Raw genomic sequence first — 12,365 nt, forward strand, 5'->3', positions numbered from 1 at the left:
ATGTGGCTTATGCCCCAACACCCTTCCAAATAAATAAAAATTATATTTCATATTGAACTTTTAGAAGTGACAGAATAGTTTGTTTCAAACTATTTGCCTTCATGTTGAAAGTAAATATTTTAATGTCAGAAAACATACATTTTCTAGATTCATGATCATGTCTCTCTCTCTGTCTGTCTGTCTGTCTCTCTCTCTCTCTCTCTCTCTCTCTCTCTCTCTCTCTCTCTCTCTCTCTCTCTCTTTGTGTGTGTGTGTGCATTTGTAGTTTAGGGTAGGTAATTCTTCCAGAGGAAAGATTAGAACATGAGAAATGACTTAGATGTAAAAAGACAACAAAATAAATTTTACTCTTCATGGTTTCTTTGTTTATTCAACCCATTCAGTCTCGCTATCTGACTTTCCTGAATGATACCCCATTGCTTTACGACGGACCCGGATCATTTCTGCTTCATTTTCAGGGTCCTCACTTTCAGCTCTTGGTCGAGTTTTGCGAAGTTTAATACCTTTTCTTATTGCTTCCATCAGTGCTCTCCTTGCTTTTGTCATTATTGGCAGGATTGAAGGGTTTTGCATGAGACTGGCATATGCTGACTCTATTGCATACTGCCTTATTGCTAGAGCTCTATGGCTTGAAATAGACGATTTCATAGAAGACAAGGATGACTGTAGAGTAGAAACTTTGGATGAAGTGAAGCCTGATAGTTTTGCTTGTGGTGGGTATAAAAGTCTTTTTGAATGTTTCATGGGTAATCTTGACTGTGCTTCAATAAGTTTTGTTAAGTGACTCACAGAACGCTTTGGTAGTGGATTTAAAGATATTTGTGGTTTGGGACTTGGTGAAGCAAGTACTGAAAAAGAACGACGAGGTACCCTGTAAGATCTTGTTAACTGGGCACTAGAAGTCCTTATTGTATTTGTAATTGGAATTTGTGGTAGTGATCCATGTACAGATTTTGATTTTGATGGAGATCTTGGTGACTTTGGAAAAGAAGACTTTATGGATTGTGCTTTCACAATGAAAGAAGAGTCAATAAGATCTATAACTGAATCCCATGACTGTTTTCTCAGTGGAATGATTGAAGGATAAAAAAGTAGAGGGATCTTCTGATCCAGATCCTGTGGATTTAGACCACAGCGTTTAAGAAGCTCATAACATTCAAGTGATTTTGATGTTGCAGTGAACTCAACTTTGGGTGACATTGTTAGATCTATGTTACAATTGCTCTTAGAGCAAGCAGATGGTAATGTAGTAGTTCTTCCCAAAACAAGTAAGGAAGAGGTTCCTCTTGATCTTATTGAGCTTAGAACTCCATGAGCAGATGGCCTTTTAGAACGGAGAAGTTTAATGAGCCAATTATATGGCAATGGTGGTGCTTCTGGGGCCAGTGGGTTGACAAATACATTGGATTTATAATGAGTCAGAGCTGGTTGTCGGCTAAGCACCAAATCCCCCTTACCAGTTCCATAAAGGACACGGGGACGTGAATTGCTTATGTGCCCAATGCAGTAGTGGAGCTGGTCCTGCTCACCAAGAAAGATGTTTGCTACAGATCTTCCTTGACACTTGTTTCTATTTGGTGGGAAAATATAGATGGAAGAGCCACAATCATATTGATCTAAGTATGAATGTGATTCCTCACTACCAGAGGCTGGAATGTGAGCCAAAGGGATATGTTTTTTCAAGATTTGACATTGTAGCACATTTTTGAAATCACCAGCATGGTTGATATTTTGGTTCTCTATGTGTGTCTTCTCACTTGTTTGTCCTTTACTCATAGATATGCTATCTTTAAAAAGTTTTGAACAATAAAAGCATGGGTGGAAGGGACCATTGGAAGAACTTGTATCTTCCAAGTTTTTTTGGTAATACTCAGGCATTGTAAGAAGTGGTATTGGTATATTAGCACTGTTTTTTTCAAAGATTTTAATGGGTAATGATGTACATGAGTATACTTGCTGTGTTTCAATAGTTACCTTTGAAAAAGTCTTTCTTGATTTCCAAACTTGCATAGATAACACTTCATTTGGAATTTTGTGAATAGCATTAGTTAACTGAATTATATTTTCTTGTAAAATCTTAAGTTTAAAAGAGAGGTCATGAATCTCTTTATCAAGTTTTCCAAGCAAAACCTCAGTAAACCTATCTAGATTATTTACTTGTCTCACTATTTTGCTTAATGATGCCAAAATTATATATATGAATTCATCTTTAATTTCAGTAATTGTCCCTGATTTATTTAGATGTTCTTTCAAAATTTCTTCATTAAATGACATGTTAGATTTGTGTTAGTAAATTGTAGAAATCCACTTCTGTGGTCCCGTTTTAAGCATCCACCACTCTTATCAGTCCATTCCAAGCTGTTAACTGCAATTTTAAGCTTTGCCAACATCTGACAATCCCGAAGCCTTTCAAGATGGCACCAGCTTCTTGCCTTCAGGTAGTTAGCAGTTACAGGATGAGCAAACTGTTACATCAGATTTCTTTCTTTGAACAGACAATTAGACAACAATGCATTATTATATCTTTGCCATGCTCCCTTTTGCATGTAACCTCTTCTCTCCTACATCCTCCCTCTGGTCTTAACCTCAATCTACCCTCTTGAAGCTGCCCGCATTCTACTCTCCTCCCTCACCTCTTCTTTAATTTCTTCCTCCATCTGACTACTTCCCTTGTTCTTCTGACCTCTTCCCTTGCTTTTCTGCCTTCCTCTGACCTCTGCCCCTAGTTCTCTGTCCCCAACTCCTCTCTTCTTCTCCTAACCTTTCTGACTCTACTCTGCTCTCCTCCATTTCCACAATCCCTGGTACCTCTTTATTCTGCATACCCCATCAAGACTTTACTGCAGTTCTAATTTTCCTCCTCCTCCTCCTCTTCCTCCTCTCTCAGCCCTGTTCATTTTCTATATACCCTTGCTCTCCTTTGTTCTTCACTTTTATCTTTTCCATTCTCCATCTTCTCCCCCTTCTCTGCCACTGTCCTTTTCTCCGCCTACCTGTGATTCGTTTCCCCATTAGCTTTCTTCCTTCTGTCATCTGCTCTCTCTACCTCTGGACTGATGTCCAGGGGTTCTTCTGTTGTCTCTGTCCTACTGCCTCCGCCCACCCTATTTATGACATCACATTCTACTCCCTGGATTCCTCGACCTCATCCGTCCTCTCCTCCCTGGGCATTCCTCTTCCATCTGGGCTCTGCTTCCTTCCCTCTGCCTTCCATGCACTTCACTTCTTCTTTTGGTTGTTCACCTCTCTTCCTTCACTGCATTTTCTTATCCCTCCAGCCTTTTCTTACTTCCTCCTTCTAATCAACTCTCCCTCTAATATTTTTCCTTCTACTGGCCCTTCCACTTGCTCCCTCTGATGTCCTCCCTTGGCCTTCCTCTGCCTGCTTGCAGTCTTCCAGTTCATTCCTCCCTATGCTCTCATGTCCTACACTCTTTTCTTTCCTCCCTGTAATTTCTCTTCCATTCCAAAAACTTCTTCCTCCCCTATTCCCACAAGCCACATGTGCCTTCTTCCCTAGGCTTGCTCTTCATCCCTGGTCTTTCTTCTTTCTTCACTTTGCTCTACTCTCTTCTCCCTCTGATGTTGTCCTTTATCTGTCTTCTCTCTACGCTATAATGCCTTCCTCTCTGCACTTTCTAATGTTTGCTCCTCCTTCTACCCTCCCCCCCTCAGCCCTCTTACTCTGCTGACCTCTCCACTCTGTCTCTAGACTGCCTCTGACTCCTACTCCTTCAATTCTGCTTCTCTGCTCTCCCTCTTCTCTCTGCCCACTGCACCCCTCTGATATTCTTTCCTCTTTAGCTTCTTCCCTCTCCCTGACATCCTTTGTCCCTCCTGCCTCTACCCTCAGCCATCTTCTGTCCCCTCCTTCTTCTCCTCTCCACTCCCTTGACTAGACTACCCCTATCTCCTCTCTCCTACCTCACTCCCCTTTTCCCTCAGCACTCCTTTCCTTCTTCCCTCTGATATCCTCCTCCTTCCCTCCTAATCTTCTCCCTACTTCCTCTTCCCTATTTTCCTTGGCCTCCTCATCTCTCTGCCCTCTTCTCTTCCTTCTCTCACTGCAGCCCTCCTCTTTCTTCTGATCTACTAGCACTGACCTCCTCTCTGCTCTTGCCTTCTCTCCTCCCTTCCTTCTGCTCTTGTTTCACCTTCTTCCCTCTGCCCTCTATTTCTCCCTCATCTCTCTGCTCTATTTTCCCCCACCTTCTCCTTTCTTTTCTCTGATCCCCGTAACTTCCACTCTCCCGAGTTACCTCTTCTTTTGGTGCTCTTCCCTCCACCTTCTGCCATCCTCCACCCTCTTCTCCTTGTGCTAGCTGTCTTTCATTTGGTCTCTTCTGGGTTCTCTGCCCTTCTCCCTCTCCTGGTTCTCTAATTCAGCCTTCTTCCCTTGGCCCTTAGGCCCCCTCCCTCTATCCCTCCCTCTCTGATGCACTACTCCTCTTTCCCCTCTTTCCTCAGCTCTCTGCCTTCATTACTCTTCTTTCTTTCTTCATCCCTCCACTATACATCTTTCCCTTGCCTCCATCCTTATTTCTCTCTCTCTCACTCCCCCACCTGGACCTACTATTGAGAAAAGGAGGAGGTGAGCAAGTAATGAGGCCTAACTGGGTAGGCCATTTGTCCTTTTGTCCCAGTTCCATGTTGTCCACCTCCTACCACCTTATTCCAGGTCATATAAGGGATTGGCAACTTGAGAAAACAGGAGTCCAAATATTCATCAATACAGGAATCTGAGGAGTGCTCACTTTACATTTATTAGTATTGGCTGCTGTAAAACTTCTCAATGACTCTTTTAAGAGTTGCTCAAGAAAATATTTTTGGCCATGTCAACCTTTGAAACATGCATGGGTTGAACTCCTGTTGCTACTCTCTAAGGTGTACTTGTACATCCTTCTGATATACAGTGCTTAGTGTGACATTATTTGAGCAACAAAGCAAAGTCTGAAGCAACTGCTGCAGGGCAGAGATAAGACTATATAAATAATCATGGGGGAAATACTTTAAATCCCATTACTGTCTATGGCAGGTTAATGTTAATGATGCTAGAATTCAGTTGGTAAGAATATTAAAGTATTAGCAAGATTGAAAAGATAAAAAAAAATCACTTTTATCAATCAGGAGAGTAATGCAAGTTTAGCTCTAGAGATATGGAGTATTATTTATCATGCTACAATTTACTGTCATTTTGTATGAACTGTCATGTTTCTTTACTTCCTATGAGGTTACACACATCCTCTGCTTCTTCCAGCCTTTCCCTAGTTCAACCACAGTGGTCCTTGGCTTCAGTCCATTGGTTGAGTGCAGTTATTTGCCTGTGTCTCCTTCAGCTGCTGTTAGAGCCTCTCAGAGGACAGCCATACTAGGTTCCTGTTTGCAAGCACACCATGGCATCAGTAGTAGTGTCAGGGATTGGGACCTGTGCATGGGATCATTCCCAAGTTTGGCTGGTAACTTGATGGCCTTTCCTTCAGCTTCTGCTCCAAGTTTGTTCCTGAATTCCCTTTAGACAGGAACAATTCTGAGTCAAAAAATTTGAAGATGGGTGTGTGGCCCCATTTCTCCACTGGGTGCTCCGTCTGTATACTTGGAGGTGGTTTCTTCAGGTTCCATTTCCCCAGTATTGGGTGTTTTGGCTAAGGTCATCCCCATTGAATCCTGGGCGCTTCTCACATCTCGGGTCTCCTGGACATTCTAGAGGTTCCCACCCACACTCACCCTTTTGTTTCTCTTCTTAACCTAACAAAATTATATATACATGATCCAGTTGTGCCATAGAACAATATAATAAACTTACCAACTTGTCAAGGGTAAGTTGAATCAAACTCTACTTGTGTCAGAATGAAACTGAGATCAACTGTCTGCACACTGCTAAAGTACAAGATTTTTATCTGCTCTAGATCTTAGGCATACTTTATTGCCTCTTGTATTTCAAGATGTTCTGTCACATAGTTTTCTCCTTGGTTTCACATGACTCTAAACGGTACAGGATGCTATATTCCAGAGAGAGCTGGCCAAGATAACAAATCTTCTCAATGTCCTTGAAGAGCAAACAAGATAAATGAGAATGAAAATTCACAAAGAGCCCCAAATTGTTATATGTTAACCCTGAAAGTACAGTTTAAGATAAAATGGGCATGTGATCATCTAAAATGTTTGATAGCAAATGTTTAATTTTTTTCCAGTAAAATCATGGGACAAAGTGAGACTTCAGTGATATGGATTGCACAGGAAATTCAACCTTTTGTCCAAAGACAGGTTGACCATGCTCTGTACATGTGTCCTACCCACACTGCTGCTTTTGAAATTGTCAGTGAGAGTTTTACATAGAACACCACCCACATGCCTCTTTCAGAGGCAGAATATCCCTAAAACGTATACTTTCTCAAATAAGATCAATGTTAATATTACCATCACCATGACGAATCATAGAATTTCTTTTTTCTCTTCACTAAACATCAGGTTTGAGAGCGTTGTCTTTGATCTTGGTTTCATTACTATCCTTACTTTCTTTGTTTTTCCAGTGGAGTCGGAGCCTTTGGGTGTCACATTGGACTTCTCACTACATAGTGGACTGTACTTTACTTTTGCTAAGTCTAAGGCATATTAAATCATATGAATAGAGGTCCTACTTGGCCTCTCATTTATATAATTTTCCTCCAGGGTCAGTGACTAGCACAAAAGATTCAAATCACAAATCCATTTCCAAGTCTAATTTCTTCTTTAAGTTAGCACTCTAGACCACAGCTCAGTTTTGTTGCATGTCTCCTTCCCAAAGCAGCCCATGGTCGTACATGACATAGTTTTCCTGCAGTCTCACCATATGCAGACTGATTTAAGTGATTACAGATTGTTTTATTGTCCATTAAGCATTTTTGAAGCATCTCCATATTTACATGGAAGATAACATTTATCTGTGAGATGTGTCACTCCAATACTACATGAAAGAGGAAAGCCACCTTGGATTTCCTTCATGGACCCTACCTCTGACTTATTTTTGCTTCTTTTACTATTTCTGATCCCCATAGTACCATCACCAGCTGCTTTACTTAGCATGATATATAAATTTGAGGAGATATAAAATTAATTTATGTCCCTAAACTGAAGTGGCCTCAACATTTTGCCAGAATAACATATACACATTCATATTGATGATTTCTACTAGTTTATTAGCTGTTATTGACACTAGAGGACTATAGACAGTTACATTTTATCGAAGTTGTCAAACACTACATTCCAAGAATTTTTAAAATTCTACTTCAAAAACTTTTCATTTTAAAGTCTTTTGTAATTCTTTGAAGTTTCTATTTTACATGATTCTAAGACCCTAACAAAATTATTTCAATCCTGAGTTCAGAGCACTACCTAGTGTTAAAGTAGCAGACACAAATTCAGGCTGAGATAGCTCAAGGCACCAAGAAAACCCGACCCTGGGAAAGTTTCTTATTTATGTGCACTCTGTTCTTTCCCTTATCAGGAATTCTGCTTGTCTCAGCAAACACTGGCCTTCCATGGGAAGAATGGCTTATTTAGTTGAAATTTTGTATCTAGAACAGCTAAATGCTTGTTTGCTGTATAAAGAAGGCACTGTGACTAGGACTCAGAGTTCTAATACCATTACAATATGAAAATGTTCATTTTATAAAAGTATATTTCAGTAAAAATAGGGTTTATTTTTAAAAATAGGATGGTGTAGAGGAAACTGGTTAGAAGGTGAAGGCTATCCCAGCAGGAAATGATGATAATAAGTGGTTGTGGACTATATTCAGTCATATGTATATACATATACATGTATGCATGCATGCATAACAATTAATGAAAAAAGAGGGTGTGAATTTGAAGGAGAGAAGTAAGGGGTATGTGGAAGAGTATTCAGAGAGGAAAGGGAGAAATGTAATTATATTATAAACTGAAAAAGTCATGGTCAAATTATGATAAGGCTACATTTTATATCAATAGGTTTACTCAATATAAATTCAGGAACATGTTATATACAGCAAATCATGTTGTAAATATTTATGCTTAGCACTGTCAGCTTTGGTCAGAGAAACTTCTTTTATCCAGTGGGAGGTTGTTACTGCAGAAACTCAAACCTGGCCAGAGGGTTTAGAGTAAATGACTTTAAAATGCTCAGCCCTAAATCTATTATCACCTGTTTCAAGGATTAGTAAACATTGTAAAAGAAGTAAAGAATATAAGATAGGGTAAAATGTTGTGGAATTCTGTCTTCCAGGAATGGCATCTCATGGACTTAGAGCAGTTTTGGTTATCTGGGCAAGACCTGCATAAGATTAGGACCATTGACATTCTATAATGGAGGAAGGGGCAGTTTACAAAGTTCCCACAAGTAACTGAGGAATTATTGACAATTCATGGCATTTGAGAGAGAAAGAGTAGTTTCTTTAGACCACTGATAAGTTGTTTAGGTTCCTGTAAACAACTCCCCCTCATACACCATATTCCTGTAAACAACCCTGATTGAACTATTTGGGTAAACAAACAAAAATATCCAACTCATGAAAGTAGGAGACTAATTGAGAAGCTCAACGGAGATCAGCATGAGTAGGAGAGAGAAAAGAGTGTAATGAATGGGTGGCAAATATCCACACTGTATAGCCATGTATAAAAAGATAATGAAATAAATTTACACATATATATTATATTTAATTAACATGATTGTACAGTGAAACAATAATAGTAAAATACTGTAGAACTAATATCAAAAAGATTAAATATCATGATATACTTTCTTTATTATGTAGCTAAGAAAATATAAAACCACGTAAACAAAAAAAGAAAACTTGGCAAGGTGTTTGAGGCCTCAAAGATAAAAGAGAACATATGAATGATCTTTGTTCAGCTAGCTTAAACTTTAATAGATGAGATGAAGACAATCACACAGATACTTACTGTAATTTCAGATGGTAAGACTGTCAATAAGTGTGTGGCGATAAAACTGGGCTGATGACCAGTGGAGGCGAAAAAAGAGAAACTCAAGGAAAGAAAGCTTTGTTTTGTCTTGTGGTTCTTTTTTTTTTTTTTTTAATCCACTAGAATCTTTTTTTATTTGATATATTCTTTATGTACATTTCAAGTGATTTTCCCTTTCCTGGACCCCCCCTCCCCAAAAGCCCCATAAGTGTCTTGTGGTTCTTTAGGATGCAGTTGAGGAGTGTAGAGGCGATTAAAAAAGGTGGACATGTGTCTTGAGAGTATAATAAAGGCTGCTGAGTAAAGAAAGAAAAAACAAGACAGAAAAATTAATCAGTCTTATGGACAAGTAATTGTCAAGGAAAGCATCTCTGAAAAGGTAAAATACATTTTTTCTAATTTGTTTTAACAGATAAAACACAAACATAGTTATCAAGTATTACGTGGTGCTTGGATACACAAAATTATGTAACATTCAAATCATGGCCAATGTGTCTGTATCATTAATTTGTAGTAAAACACATTTAATAAGAATCCTAGGGAAAGAATTGGAGGGGGGAGTAAAGTGGATTTAATCAAACTATATTATATGAATACATTAAATACTAAATATGTGGATATTTTACACATACACATACACACACACACAAACACACACACATATACACACTTGGACGCAGAGTTGTTAAATTAACTATAGATGATAGACTTCATTTAAAGAAACATGAATTTTGAAAGTTCATAGATATGTGTAGAGAATACTACATACATAATAAAATAGTATATAAAACGAAATTAGGGAATTGGAGAGACAGTTCAGCACTTAGAACCCCCTCTTGTCCTCCAGAGACCTGGGTTTGATTTCTAGTAATCACATGGCATCTTAGAACTATATACAACTTCAGATTCTGGGGATTTTACATAGTCTTCTAGACTCTACAAAGCACTAGGCATGTACATTGTGCATATATATTTATATACAGGCAGGCAAAGTATTAACACACATAAAATACAAATGTATAAATCATTAAAACCAAATTAAAAGGAAACATATAGAATAGACACAAACACAAGGAAAGGAAATTATTCAAATACAGAATTTGAATAAATTTTATTAAATGGATTGCTGTGGTTTTGTTATAAAAATTTCCTAACAGGTTTATGTTTGCATAGTGTTTGGTCTACACATGGTTAGCACTGTTTAGGGAGATTGTGAAAAGTTTATGGGAAAGGGTTGAGGTATAGGAAGTGGGTGACTACGGGGTCAGACTATGAGGATGATTGCCTTATCTTCCTCTTACTCTCTCTCTCTTTCTTGGAGAGTATACCATACAACTTCTACATGCACCTCTTTGCCTAAGAATTTCATGAATTCATTGTTTTTAATGCATTGTTTTTACATGCACCTCTGACTCCTTTGCTATCCTTGCCTCACTGTGCTTTTCTGTCAAATATTTGCCATAGCAGTGAGGAAAATAACTAATACAAGGATCTTTACCCACCTTCCTTGTCTATCATACATATATTGGTATTCATTGAGACCTTAATGAAAATCTAGATGAATAATAAAATGTAAAATAAAAACTACATATATTTCCATAAAATTTCATTGTTTTTAGAATGTATGTAGTAAGGTTGTTACTTTATTTGTAAAGGCTTATGAGAAATAAATCTTTATAGAATATATACTTTAATGTTAAAAACAGAATGTATAGATCTATTATAATACATTGATCTCTGAAATTAATTTTGTCATGATATTACAATGGGGCTGTATCATGTATATCTTGACTTTTTGAGGTGATGAAGGAGCATTGATTTTGAAAAAAAATCTCATATTAACATGTGTAGGCCCACTTTGTGTCATTATGAAATCTAGGAAAAGTTTTTATCTTTCCTTCATTTCTGTTTGTTAAGTTGCAAAATATTCATGTTTACTCATATACTTTTTGTTATAAATAAAGAATGTCACACAGCAAAAGTGTTAAAGAATGATGTCATAAAAATAAGTTCTTACGCATGGTGTGGCCAATCTCCAGGAAGCTGAGCAAGCTGCTGGCTGGACGATAACTCTCAAGGGGAAAATCTGCCTAACTGCAAAGAATGTATTCTATGGGAAATATGGAGTCAGTTGAAGACTCCTTATTACAGCATTCTGAAGGCTCTGTCATAAAAAACAGCCTCAAGAAGTTTATGTGGGGACTCCATTGGGACCATCTGCTGTCCTACACCTCAGGCTTGTCAGCAAACAACCTTTCATTGATGACAGGCTCACCAGGCAAAGGTGATTCTACTTTTGTGATGGGAGGCATTTCCTGTAATTATATCATACATAGTGCTACTACTAATAAAATTGTTAAAAATGAAAAAAAGTGTTCTTCTTTAATCTTAGGTATTATCATAACTTTTATTAACATTTGTGACAGTTTTAGATGTGTCTTGAAGTCAAGATGAAGTAGTGATATATTTCTACCAAGTCGAATATAATTCTTATAATTAACAAGTTTATAATATGCATATATTTGTCATATTTGTATGCTTGATCTGTGCTTTATTTAACATTTTCTCTTCTTGCATCCTTAAAATTATGTCATATTTTCCTTTTACTTCTCTCTGGATAACATTTTTAGTAATTCTCAAAGACCATGTTTTTTTAATGATGGCTTTTTCTGGTGCCCCAAATCTGACAAGTTAATGACTGCAGGAGGAGGGAGAGTCATTTTTTCTTTTTTTCTTGAATATAATCTTTATTTACATTTCAAATGCTAAAACCTTTCTTGGTTCCCCCCCTCCCCTAAAACTCCCAACCCCTCTTCTCATCCTCTCCTCCAAGTATATGCTCCTCTACCAGACCCACTCCCACCTTCCCCCACCTTGATTTCCCTTTGTTGTGGCATCTATTGAGCCTTGACAGGACCAAGGACCTCTCCTCCCAGTTATGCCTGACAAGGCATTCCTCTGCTATACTTTTGGCTGGAACCATGTATACCCCTTGATTGATGGTTTAGTCACTGGGAGTCCTGGGGCATCTGGGTGATCTACATAATTGTTCTTCCCATTGGTCTGCAAACCCCTTCAGCTCCTCCAGTTCTCCCTCCAACTCCTCCATTGGGGACCCAGAGCTCAGTCGAATGGTTGGCTGCTAACATCTGCTTCTGTATCTGTAAGGCTCTGGCAGGGCCCCTCATGAGACAACCATAACAGGCTCCTTTGGCATGCACTTCTTGTCATCCGTAATAGTGTTTGGATTTGGTGACTGTTTATAGGATGAATCCCCAGGTAGGGCAATCTTTGGGAGGCCTTTCCTTCAGTCACTGTTCCACACTTTGTCTCCATTATTGCTCCTGTGAGTATTTTGTTCCCTTTCTCGGAGGAACCCAAGAACCCCCACTTCAGTCCTCCTTCTTCTTGAGCTTCCTGTGCTGGGT

At 38.6% G+C, this 12,365-nt stretch overlaps 1 protein-coding gene across 1 annotated transcript; it reads right to left on the reverse strand.

Annotated features, from left to right (window-relative positions):
• Positions 1 to 366: 366 nt before the first annotated feature.
• Positions 367 to 2,274, reverse strand: LOC127675007 (uncharacterized). The gene has a single exon (XM_052170894.1). It carries the CDS (start codon positions 2,272 to 2,274, stop codon positions 367 to 369), a length of 1,908 nt encoding a protein of 635 aa, XP_052026854.1.
• Between the last annotated feature and the right edge of the window lie 10,091 nt (positions 2,275 to 12,365).

This window comes from Apodemus sylvaticus, chromosome X (assembly GCF_947179515.1).
Source record: "Apodemus sylvaticus chromosome X, mApoSyl1.1, whole genome shotgun sequence".
Classification (NCBI taxonomy): Eukaryota; Metazoa; Chordata; class Mammalia; order Rodentia; family Muridae; genus Apodemus; species Apodemus sylvaticus.